Source organism: Microcaecilia unicolor, chromosome 6 (genome assembly GCF_901765095.1).
Source record: "Microcaecilia unicolor chromosome 6, aMicUni1.1, whole genome shotgun sequence".
In the NCBI taxonomy this organism is placed as follows: Eukaryota; Metazoa; Chordata; class Amphibia; order Gymnophiona; family Siphonopidae; genus Microcaecilia; species Microcaecilia unicolor.
Genome location: NC_044036.1, coordinates 167,891,120 through 167,903,673, shown reverse-complemented (window position 1 = coordinate 167,903,673; position 12,554 = coordinate 167,891,120). Strand labels below are relative to the sequence as shown.

General features: G+C 42.2%; 1 protein-coding gene across 3 annotated transcripts in view; it reads left to right on the top strand.

The window, feature by feature from the left end:
- PPARG (peroxisome proliferator activated receptor gamma) overlaps positions 1-12,554 on the top strand; it is a 181,177-nt gene that overhangs the window by 132,473 nt on the left and 36,150 nt on the right. For all 3 annotated transcript variants that reach the window (XM_030206997.1, XM_030207000.1, XM_030206999.1), the window contains exon 5: positions 10,148-10,347. In XM_030206997.1, the coding sequence (XP_030062857.1) occupies positions 10,148-10,347 (200 nt within the window). The remainder of the gene's footprint in view (positions 1-10,147; positions 10,348-12,554) is intronic.

The window sequence follows — 12,554 nt, the reverse complement described above, 5'->3', positions numbered from 1 at the left end:
TTTATATTTTTTATTTTTATTGTTATGGGTGGATTGGTGGATGCATGATTTAATGTGGATTTATGATTGTATCTTGTTATTATTATTTCATTGTGTTCATTTATGTTTATATATTGGCCTGATGACATTTTTATAAAATAATGCACTGTTATTATTATGAATGGGCCTTGGGTCAAGCATCAATCTCTCTCTTCCTCTATGTCTTTGTCTCTCTCTCTCTCTCTCGCTCTCTCTCTTACAGGGCTCCTTTTACAAACCATGGTTCTGATTTCTTGTGCAGTAAATGTGCGATGCCCATTCAATTCCTGTGGGCTTTGTCGCACTTGCCGAGTGGGAATCAGTACCACAGCTTTGTAAAAGGAGCCCTCAGTGAGGCAGTGTTCTTCATCAATGGCCAGGGCCACCAACAGGGGGGCAAAATTCCCCGGCGCTGCAGTCCCCGGTCTCACCTGCCTGTCTCCACGGCTCCGGGCCCCCTTCATTCAAAGCGGCAGTCGCAGATCGCGTCTCTTCTGGCCTTCCCTCCCTGTGTCCCGCCCTCGTGGAAACCGGAAGTTACATCAGACAAGGGCGAGACACAGGGAGGGAAGGCCAGAAGAAAAGCGATTTGCGACTGCCACTTTGAATGAAGGGGGCCCGGAGCCGCGGAGGCAGGCAGGTGAGACCGCAGCCTGCAGCGGCGGCGGGAGCGATGGGGTGCGGCAGCGGTGGGGGGGCGGAGGCGGGGCAGCAGGGGGACAGAGGCGGGGCGGCCTTGCCCCGGGCCCAGCCTAGTCTCTTGGCAGCCCTGTCAATGGCTCCCATTGACTCTAAATGCAGCTTCTTTTTTCTTTTCCTTAAGTATGCACTCTCTCCAAAGACTTGCTATTGGCATTGCCTCCAGGGCGGCATTTCTGTTTTCTTTCAGCACTATGCAGTTCTCAGTGAATTTGAGCCACACACCCCACGATATTCAGTCGGCGATGGGCAGCGCTTTGACAGCCTACTGCTGACATTCAGCATGGATATTCAATGCCAGGCCGTTTCCAGCGACTGGCACTGAATATCCAGGTTTTTCAATGCTGGCTAGTGCATGATTGGTTAAATCAATATTCAGACTTAACTGGCCGCGGCTTAGCAGGCAAAGATAGGCCTGCTTTTTATGCGGCCTTATTTGGCCGCTACGCCTGGCTGGTTAAATTCCAAATATCGGGACTTAACTGGTCACACCCCCAGAACACCCTCGATATCACCAGTTTTATTTTTGCACTAACCAGCCATGTTCAGTGGCAGTAACCAGTTAAATGCTGCTAAAAATGACCAGTTATCTGCCGAGACGCGAGTTAACCGGTTGGCGGCCGTTCCTGGCCGGTTAACTTGCATTGAATATGGGGCCCATAGTGCCCAAACTCCTGCACTATTCTTGCAACCTGTAGACGTCTAACCATGTGACATGAAACTAGGAAGAGAATGTACCCTCAATCCCTTGGACAAAGTGAGAGAACAATGTGCGTCTGGGTTATGTTGTCCTTGTAGTCTGTCCAATTTGATATTTAAGGACTTGAAAAGGATATTGAGTTGTATCCTATTTCTTAACAGCTCCAGTCCTATTTTTGCAGCATATCTTCATAACTTCTTTCTGGTTTTTGCTCTTAAAAATGATCATTAATTTGTAGATTGGGAATTGGGACAAAGATGATCCCAAAACGCAAGGAACATTTCATATTCACATGAATTTTCACAGTATCAGTTCTATGCCTAAAAACAAGGAATATACAAGGAAATTACCATTTAAGTATTATTTTTTTTACTTGGTGCTATTAAGAGCTGACCCAGTAGAAGCACTAGGAAAATTAAGTAGGGGAAGTATGTCACTTTTTCTTATGTTATATTTATATACCATCTTCCTTGAACTAAGTTCAACCCAAAGTAGCCATGGAAGAGATGAGTGAACGGGACCTGTATTTCCAAATATCCCTAGAACTCCATATTTATCTAGATTGTCCTTGGAGTTCTCCTAGAGCCTTTATTACCCCACTCCCTCCCCCTGAAAAAATATAATTGGCAATAACTCATGTATTTCTGACTGATGAAATTATAGATATGGAACATTTTCAGGAAAAAGCCTAAATATAAAATGTTATGAGTGATCCCAGATGGGCAGTTGCAATAGATTTCCTTCTTCTGTAGTAAGATCTTTTATTTCCACACACACTCACAAAAATTGATTGGTCCCCATAGGACTTACTGCAACAGAGGGCTTCCTGTTTCAGTGAATGCAGTAACAAATGAATTCAAAGACAGAGAGAGCAATGGCACACGAGGTTCAGGATAAGAAGGTGCAATGAAATAGCTACTGTCTGAACATTTATCTGCATCAGAGGAAGAAATGAACCTCCTTTGGCACAGTGTCGTTTGGCTGCTTGTTTAGTGATGATATTGATTAGCTCAATTGAGGTGATGATATGTCACACAGACGTTACATCTGGTGCAGAGCAATGATTGTTGTCCAAAATCTCATCACATCTAATATAAAACAATGGCGCATCAGCTCCTTACTAGCCAAATGCTGGTGATTTTTCTTGATATCAGCATAGACTGTGAGATGTGACCCCATTTATGTGTGTGTGTGATCACAATGTGAAACTGTGTAGGTTGAATATAAATACAGACCCTTGGGCTCTTTTTCGAAAGAGAAGGACACCCATCTTTTGAAACAAATCGGAAGATGGACGTCCTTCTCACAGAAACGTCCAAATCGGTATAATCGAAAGCCGATTTTGGATGTCCCTAACTGCACTCCATCGCAGGGATGGCCAAAGTTTAAGGGGGCGTGTCGGAGGCGTAGCGAAGGTGGGACTTGGGCGTGCCTAACACTTGGATGTCCTTGACCCATAATGGAAAAAAAGAAAGATGTCCCAGACAAACACTTGGATGTTTTCACCTGGATCTGTTTTTCTTACGACTAAGGCACAAAAAGATGCCCAAAATGACCAGATGACCACCGGAGAGAATCAGGGATGACCTCCTGTTACTCCCCCAGTGGTCATTAACCCCCTCCCACCCTAAAAAAACATCTTTAAAAATATTTTGTGCCAGACTCAGGTCCGTGACAGCAGTATGCAGGTCCCTGGAGCAGTTTTAGTGGGTGAGTGCACTTCAGGCAGGCAGACCCAGCCCCCCCCCCCCCCCCACCTGTTACGTTTGTGGAGGAAACAGTGAGCCCTCCAACACCCACCAGAAACCCACTGTACCCACATGTAGGTGCCCCCCTTCACCCATAAGGGCTATGGTAGTGGGGTACAGTTGTGGGTAGTGGGGTTTGGGGGGGTTAGGGGGCTCAGCACACAAGGTAAGGGAGCTATGTACCTGGGAGCAATTTATGAAGTCCACTGCAGTGCCCCCTTGGGTGCCTGGTTGGTGTCCTGGCATGTGAGGGGCTCATCTCATGACCAAATGGTTTGCATTTGGTCGTTTCTGAGATGGGACGTCCTTGGTTTTGATTATCGCCGAAAATCAGAAACGTCCATCTCTAGGGTCGACCAAATTTAAGGATTTGGACATCCCTGATGGTATTTTTGAAACGAAAGATGGACGTCCGTCTTGTTTTGAAAATACTGGTTTCCCCGCCCCTGGATCATGACATTTTGCGAGGACGTCCAAATCAAAACTTGGACGTCCCTTTCGAAAACGCTCCTCCCTGTGTACTAAAAACATCCTGTTAGAATACTCCTGTTTTTTGAAAGGGGGTTTTGCATATTTAAATGTTTTATAGCTTCCAAGCAAAAGAAAATTATTGTAAATAACACTTGCTTTAATGTAAACATACCAATAGATCAGAGATTCTTGGCCCAGTTCTCAAGACAAGCCAGTCTGGTTTTCAAGTTATCCATAATGAATATGCATATAATAAATTGTAGGTATGCTGACTGGCTAGGTGTGCCTCTGTCCCTGCAAAAGACAAATTAGACATATATACACATCTAGATTAGCTCAAGAAAAGTGCACGTCTTCATTTTTCTTTTGGATTTTACACTTTGGTTCTCACTCGCTCCCGCCGGTTTAGTAATGACCCTGCTCTCTCATTATACCTACCTATGGTTATACACAAGATTTGTCTGAAATTTGAAATGCATGTTGTCACCTTAGTAACATACTCCTCTACCAAATTTCAGCCAGACCTGTCCACAGAGAGGGCTCCCAGTGTGTGCATATAGATAGACAAAAATGGTGGGTCCAAGAAAGCACAAAGGCAGACGGTCTGCAAACTCCAAGATGGAAAATAAACGGAGCAGATCGTTGACAAAACAAAACGTAATTTATTAGTAAAAACCAATGGAATATGTGTATGCTGTATATATATATATATATATATATACATGTCTATTTATATATGTGGTTAGATGATACAAAAAACAATATATATGTTTTATATTTTTTATTTATATTTCTTTTGTAGCCCCTGAAGCAGCCCTGTTGGGCGAAACACGGCCTGTGTCAGGCTATTTGTGTGTGCATATTCCATTGGTTTTTACTAATAAATTACGTTTTGTTTTGTCAACGATCTGCTCCGTTTATTCTCCATAGACAAAAATGGTGACCACAATACATTCTTTATACTGATGAATCAATGGACCGCATGAAACTCTGCAGAGAAACAAACAATGGCATGCAATGCTATTATTAGCTATACAACTAAATAACAAGTCACACACACAGAAGTAGATTCCATGTATGGCGCTTAAAAAATCCGTCTGGAATAAATTTCCGCCTAGAAGTGAAAAAAACAAGAAAGGGTGGGAAGCTGACCACAGACACCAGAGAATAGAAAAAATGGACTTAAAAACAAAACGTTTATATAAAAACCGTTTATTTAAAAAAGAACTCAACACAAACGTTCGGCCGTTTGTGTTGAGTTCTTTTTTAAATAAACGTTTTTTATATAAACATTTTGTTTTTAAGTCCATTTTTTCTATTCTCTGGTGTCTGTGGTCAGCTTCCCACCCTTTCTTGTTTTTTCACTTTTTGTGGTTTCTCATGGGACGTTCGAGTTCTCCGCCTTGGCGGATTCTCTTGGATAAATTTTCGCCTTAGCATATTCTTTAAGTGGTGCCTAGATTTTGGCGTGGTATATAGAATACGCTTAATAGATATCCCAGCGCCTAAAACTACGCGTATCCATTTACACCAAGGGAAACGTGGCGTAAATAGTGGCGCATAGGTTTAGGCACAGAGGGGCATATTCTATAACAGTGTGTGTAAATTTTGGAATGCCCATGAAACACCCATAACCCCACCCCCTTTTGGCTGGCACGCATTAGAATTTAGGCGCTGTGCATTACAGAATATACTTAGGGGCCCTTTTACAGATTGTCGGTAAGCCCAACGCAGGCTTACTGCTCGCTCTTCCAGGACTACTGCCAGCCTAACACAGCCTCCGGCACATGCCATTTTCAGGGGAAAAAGGAAACCCCCGGAAATGGCTTGCACAGCAGTAACCTGGTGGTAATTGGACATCGCTGCAGGCTACTCGGTTACCTCTCGGTGGCGGTAAGGGTTCCCCACCGCATGGCCACACGATAAGAGTTCTCTCAATGTGTGGCCATTTGGGGGGGGGTAGGGGGCTTTTACCAGCTGTGGAAAAAATGGGCCTGGCGCACAGGAAAAACAGCCCCCACCGCTACTGCAGGGCCCTTTTTCACGCAGCTTAGTAAAAGGACCCCTTAGTGAGTTATGCACTTAAATTCTAATTATTGCCAATTAGTGCTCATTATTGCTTGTTAAGTGCTGTTAAAAACGCTGATTGGCTTGTTAAACCAATTATGTTACATGCGTTGTTATAGAATACGATAGAATTTTGGCGCAGGATGCTGTGCCCAATATATAGAATTCAGCAGACAAGGGCTGACACCTATCACATATGCTCTAGCAGGACCTGGGCGTCTCAGCGTTTACTTTCTACCGCGAGCTAAAAATTCTACCGCGGCTTAGTAAAAGACCCCCATAATCAACCTAACAATATCCAAGTTTGTGTTTGGAGTTTCTGCCTCTCCAGTTCGATGAAATAGCCACCTCCTGTTGCGTGGCTATTTTCTAAGATGACAGAATAAATGAATGCATAAAAATTAAACTGTGGATTTCTACTGCTTTCAGGGATGCAAAGTTATCTTTTTCAAAGGTGAGAAATGTGTGCATATATATGAACAACTTTCAGTGTGAGCAAGGAAATGTTTAATGATAAGCCCTATATAGATCTAAACACTAGTACAAAACAAAAAAAACATTCATAGGAAAAAATGGAAAATAGTAGAATATTTATGTAAAACTTCATGAAGGATTTATGAAAACACATATTTATTACCAGCAAAATTATTCATTAGATTAGTGCACCACGCAAGAACCTTAAACCTTCAATGTGCTGTTAGGGTTTGATCTCATGTGTCTGACACCGTTGAAATTCATCACTGCACACCAGAAAAATAAACTGGAACAGTCCCTCAGTCCTTTGCTCAAAATGAGAAGCACACCTTAAATCACTCCTTTCTTAAAATACAGTATGTATGTATCCTCAGTGGGTCCTGAATGATAAACTCATCGTGTCTTCTGCGTGTGGCTCTTAAATCAACCATTCTTCCAAACAAACTGGACGCTCTACAACCATGAATTCCCTTATCATGAAGTTTGTCAGGCTAGTCTCCAGTCCAATTTATTTTTCTGGTGTGCAATGATGAATTTCAGTGGTGTCAGTAAAATATAAATAGTTGGTTAGACACTGTTTTGGGTTTGAGCTTACCTTTGAAAAAAAAAATCTAATGCATCACATTGAGGCTTTTAAGGGCTTTTATGTGGTGCATTAATCTAATGAATAATTTTAAGTGGTTTTTGCTCATGATAAATATCTATGTTTTTCAACAGTCCTTCATGAATAGCTTATTTGTCATTTTTTCCTATAAAACTTTGTTTGGCATATATATAAATCAGCAATAGTTTTGCACAGGGGGGAGGGGCGCCACCCTTAAATAAATATATTACAATTAAAGAACATAAAGGGCCCTTTTTAACAAGCTGCGGCAAAAGGGGGCGGGGACTGGCATCGGCACGTGTTTTACATACGCACCAAGGACCCCTTTTACCACAGCTGGTAAAAGGGAAATCTCGCCTTCCTGCAGGAAATGGCCATGCGGCAAGCACTTGTCGTGCGGCCATTTCAGAGGAGAGCCCTTACCGTCACCCACTGAGGTGATGGCAAGGGCTCCCACATTAACCCAGTGGTAACTGGGCAGCATGCGGCACTGCTTGATTACCGCTGGGTACACTCCAGCGCTACAAAAATAAATACGTTTTTGTAACACTGGAAATGACGGCGCGCTAGGGGTGGGAAGTACCACCCGGCTGGTGAAGTAGCCAGACGGTACGTCCCGTATAGCGAGCGGTAAGCTTGCATCGGGCTTACAGTCGCTTTGTAAAAGACCCCTGCAATAATTGTCATTGATGGCTACTACTAGTTCTCAAGCCATCAGAGGCAACTTGTTTCACATGAGCCACAACTGTTACTTGCCTTTATCTTCATCGGCTCTTTTTTAACAAAATCACTATATAATACTTTTTAATCCTATCAAACTTTAAAGCTCAAATCTTTTAACTTTTTGAAGCATTTAATATTCCTTTATCTCTTGTTTGTCCTAATTAGATTGTAAGCTCTGTCGCGCAGGGACTGTCTCTTCATGTTCAAGTGTACAGCGCTGCGTACGTCTAGTAGTGCTATAGAAATGATAAGTAGTAGTAGAACCCCAATATTTTAGGCACTAATACAATGTACTATTAAGGTAAGAGCTTAAATTATTGGGGCTCTATCACTTTTATATAAAATGCTTCAAAAAGTTAAAAAATTTGAGCTTTAAAGTCTGATAGGATTAAAAAGTATTACATAGTGATTTTGTTAAAAAAAAAAAAAAAAAGAGCTGATGAAGATAAAGGCAAGCCACAGTTGCCACTGATGACTCGGGAAGAAGTTATAGCCATGAATGGTAATTATTGAATGATTTGAAGTGTGGAAAGTGTTGGGATTTGCTTTATTATTGCCCCCACTTGAGATCTACTCAGATTGATTAAATTGTGATTTATCCATCTATAAATGGAAATTTCAAAACACTGCATAGATTTTACAAGGACATGTTCTGGGCATGGTTTGGGAGGTTTTATGGAGGTAATTCTGTAAAGAAGGAACCAGCATTTTGAGGACCAGAAATTTATGTAAATGACCAAAACATCTGGCATATATGCACATGGGTAGGGTTACCATATGTCCGGATTTACCCGGATATGTCCTCTTTTTGAGGACATGTCCGGGCAACCGGGCGGGTTTTGCCAATCTGCCCATTTGTCTGGATTCTGGACAAATGGGCAGATTGCTAGCCTCCCCTTACTTACTACTGCCCTGGTGGTCTAGTGACCTCTTCTGCCTTCGGGGCAGGACAGAGCCCCCTCTTTCCTGCCTGGAGCGCTGCCTTTTATGCAACCTTCCTGTTCCTCTCTCGACGCTGATTCAAAATGGCCGCCGAGAGTTGAAGTGACCTCACGAGACGTCAACTCTCGGCGGCCATTTTGAATCGGCGCCGAGATCAGGAACAGGAAAGATGCATGCAGGGCAGCGCTCCAAGCAGGAAAGAGGGGGCTCTTTCCTGCCCCAAAGAGGTCACTAGACCACCAGGGCAGTAGTAAGGTAAGGGGAGGGGAGTGACAGGGTGTGTGACAGGGGAGAGGGGAAAATGTGACATGGGGCGGAGCGAGGGCGTGAAAGGAGGTGGGTGGGCGTGAAAGGGGCGGGGTATGTGTCCTTTTGGAGGGACAAAATATGGTAACCCTACACATGGGTGCACATAAATGCCAATATTGGAGTTACACTCTATTATATAATCTGGCACCTAAATGCAGTGGTGCATAGTTTGAAAGTGAGCATCCACATGGGCATGGCTGGAGTCACACAGTTATGTTTGTAAATTATTGAATTGCGATATCGAAGGAGCAGATTATACAGGAAAAAGGTCCTTTGAGAAATACTTTATTCATGTGAGGTCTTTTTCGCCCACACAAGGGCTGTGTCAGGGGCTAAAGTAACTGACAAGAAATAAAATAAAACATATTATTTAACACTGATGAACAGTATTAAATAAATAATCATTAATATAAATAATAAGAACATAAATACCAATTCTAAAATACCATAACATGTCACGCCAAATAAATAGTTTAAAATTGATAAATGAATACACACTAAGAGGTACGTTTACTAAGGTGTGTTAGCATTTTTAACATGCCTGTAAATTTAAGGCGCGTTAAACACTAACGCGCCTATACATTTCTATGGGCGAATTAGTGTTTAATGCGCGTTCACCATTTACGCACATTAAAAACGCTAACGCACCCATAGCGCTGCCTAGTAAACATAGGTGTAAATAATAAAAAAAACATATATATATATATATATATATATATGGATCCTGACAGGCCACAGCAGTAACAGTCAATGCTCTGAGGCCTTTTCCCAGCCCGTTGTTAATTATAAAGCCTGCTGAGTAGGCTCTTTAGCAGAGCTGAAACCAGTAAAATGTATATTTTCATAAATAGTGGTTTGTTTTGTTCCACAGTAGTAGAACTACAGAACTTTAAGTACTAATAATTGTAGTAGCAGCAGTAGTACAAGGGCAAGGTGATGAGATCAGACTAGGTAGGTTAAGAGATCCCAGTCAAAAATGTAACTGCTATGTCACTTGGATCCTAGAGAAGTTATGGATTTTTTAAAATAAATTTATTATAGAATTCATGTCTTGTAATTGATAATCTAAAAAAAAGTTACTGTGCAAAGCAGTGCTGTGATCATCTTGCTTTGAAAAAGAGACAGCTCTTTGTAATGTAGCACCACATCTGAGCATGATACCAACCTGGTGCATTGTAACAGACTGTGTGGGCACCATAAGGTTTCCATTTCCTTTTCTATATAATCTTCTTCTAATGTCTAACAGCAATTTGCACTTTGTGATAGGGTTCGGGACTCTTTGCTCTCCTCAGGACTGTCATAATGAAACCAGAAACCATTCAAAGGAGCTAAAGTGATAGAGATATGCAAATAAGTCTCCACTAACATCAGGGCTTATCTTGTTGTCTTCAGCCATCAGGTTTGGTCGGATGCCACAAGCTGAGAAGGAGAAGCTCTTGGCAGAGATCTGCAGTGACATCGACCACATGAGTCCCGAGAATGCTGATCTCCGAGTCTTAGCCAAGCACTTGTATGACTCGTATCTCAAGTCCTTCCCCCTGACCAAAGCCAAGTCGAGAGCAATCCTGACAGGAAGGACAACAGACAAATCAGTTAGTACCCTTCGGCATGATATTTCTTCCACTCTCTTTCCTCCATCTCCGTGCTTGACTATATAGTTTACCACATAGCATTACCCTTCCTTCCTTTGCTGGTGGCTGTAATGTGTTTCAAGATGCGTCTGAGACACAGGAACTATTTTAGAAGGAGAAAATAAGCATAATTTGGAAAAAAAAAGATCACCAGTTAAAGTATCTGAACCATGTACAAAACTTTTGAAGGACATTTCTTTAATCCCTTCATCCAAATCCCTTCCCCATGTCCCATGCTTTCTCTTCTCTATTCAGCTTCTTTTAGTGTTATATATTAGAGTTGTTTATTAGACTGTAGACTACAACACATCCTTATCTGGAGGCCTGACCCCTAGCAGTAATACCAAGATATTGCTGCTAAAAATCTTGGTGGTCATTTTGAACCCTGGGATCATCGCAACAGGAGAGTGTAAGCATTACTCCTAACCTACTAGGCAACAGGGGCCCCAGGTAAGGCTGGATGGGGGGTAGTAGGATGGGGAGCAGGGGACTGTGCCAGGGAGGTACATCAAGGGGAGGAGGTTGTTGATTAGAATGATTGAGGAAAGCCTTTGCCACATGGAGGTTGTTATGCCTTGGAGGTTGGGCATGTGGCGATTGTGTCACCATGGGGACCTCCAAGGGAGTTCTTCCTTTGGGAACTGTTGCCTCTAGAGGGTTGTGATGTTGCAAGGAAAGCTGTGATGCTGCGGGGGGGGGGGGGGGGGGGAATGCTGCAAAGGGGATTACCATGGGAAGGGCAGAGGTGGTTTGAATGTTGGGGGGGGTCATAAAGGGCGGATATTGGGGAAGGTGATAGGGAGCAAGATGTTAGGCTTTATAGCCGCCCCTTTCAGCATGCACTTCTATATGCTGAAAGAGCAGCAGTAAATTCCAACATCTATGTTTTGCAATACAGACATGGATTCCCTATATGAAATGGTGACTCCACATCTGTATTGTAGACCTGCCCTCTCCCTGTCCTACTTATGCCCCTTAACATCTAGATGTAATTAGCTTTCCCACATGTAAATGGCACTGTGTTACTATGTTACTTTCCTGTGTTTGTGAATACATTTTTAGTGCACAAATTATTTGCATATGATTTGTTTACTGCATCAGGCATAATCATATTTTTCACATGTGGGTTAGGAAACTCTGAGCTGCAGCACATGGCATATTACACTGTGGCTACTGTATCTAACTAACTAAACAGTAAACTCCCATTTATACTGACAATTTTATCTTTAAAATATACATATCAGGAGTTCTGTGTAATACTTTGTGTTGGCTGTGTTTTCTGAGAAATGTCCTTTTGTAACCAAGTTAATTATAGGAATATTATAAGCATTAATATTGTCATTATTCTACAGATTAGTGAAGACTCTCATAATAAAATGCCATAACTTTGTCCAACCTTAAGAAAATAGATACATAAACAGATGAAGCTTGAGGAATGGACTAGTGTTTGGTAGCTAAATATTCAGGTCCATGCCTTTGGGATGCAGAAACCCTAAGGGGTTGTTCAGTATAGGGGGTGAAGTTCTGTGCACAAAAGAACAGGATCTCAGGAAGATCACATTGGATGATCTTAAGGTGGCCAACCAAATAGGTAAAGCAACAGCAGAAGCCAGTACGATGCTTGGATATATAGAAAAAGGAATAGCCAGCAGGAAAAAGAAGGCAACAATGCCTCTATACAAGTCTCTGGAACACAGTGTGCAATTCTGGAGTCACACATCAAATGGTGTTAGTGCCAAGGGTTACATAAGTACATGAGTATTGCCATACTGGGACAGACCAAAGGTTCATCAAGCCCAGCATCCTGTTTTCAACAGTGGCCAATCCAGGTCACAAATACCTGGCAAGATCCCAAAAAAGTACAAAACATGTTATTCTTCTTATCCCAGAAATAGTGGATTTTCCCCAAGTCCAATTTAATAATGGTTTATGGACTTTTCCTTTAGGAACCCGTCTTAACCTTTTTAAAACTCTGCAAAGCTAACCGCCTTTACCACATTCTCTGGCAATGAATTCCAGAGTTTCATTACTTGTTGAATGAAGAAAAATTTCTCTGACTTGTTTTAAATTTACTACTTTGTAGCTTCATCGCATGCCCCCTAGTCCTAGTATTTTTGGAAAGCGTAAACAGGTTCTTCATGTGTACCTGTTCAACTCCGCTCATCATT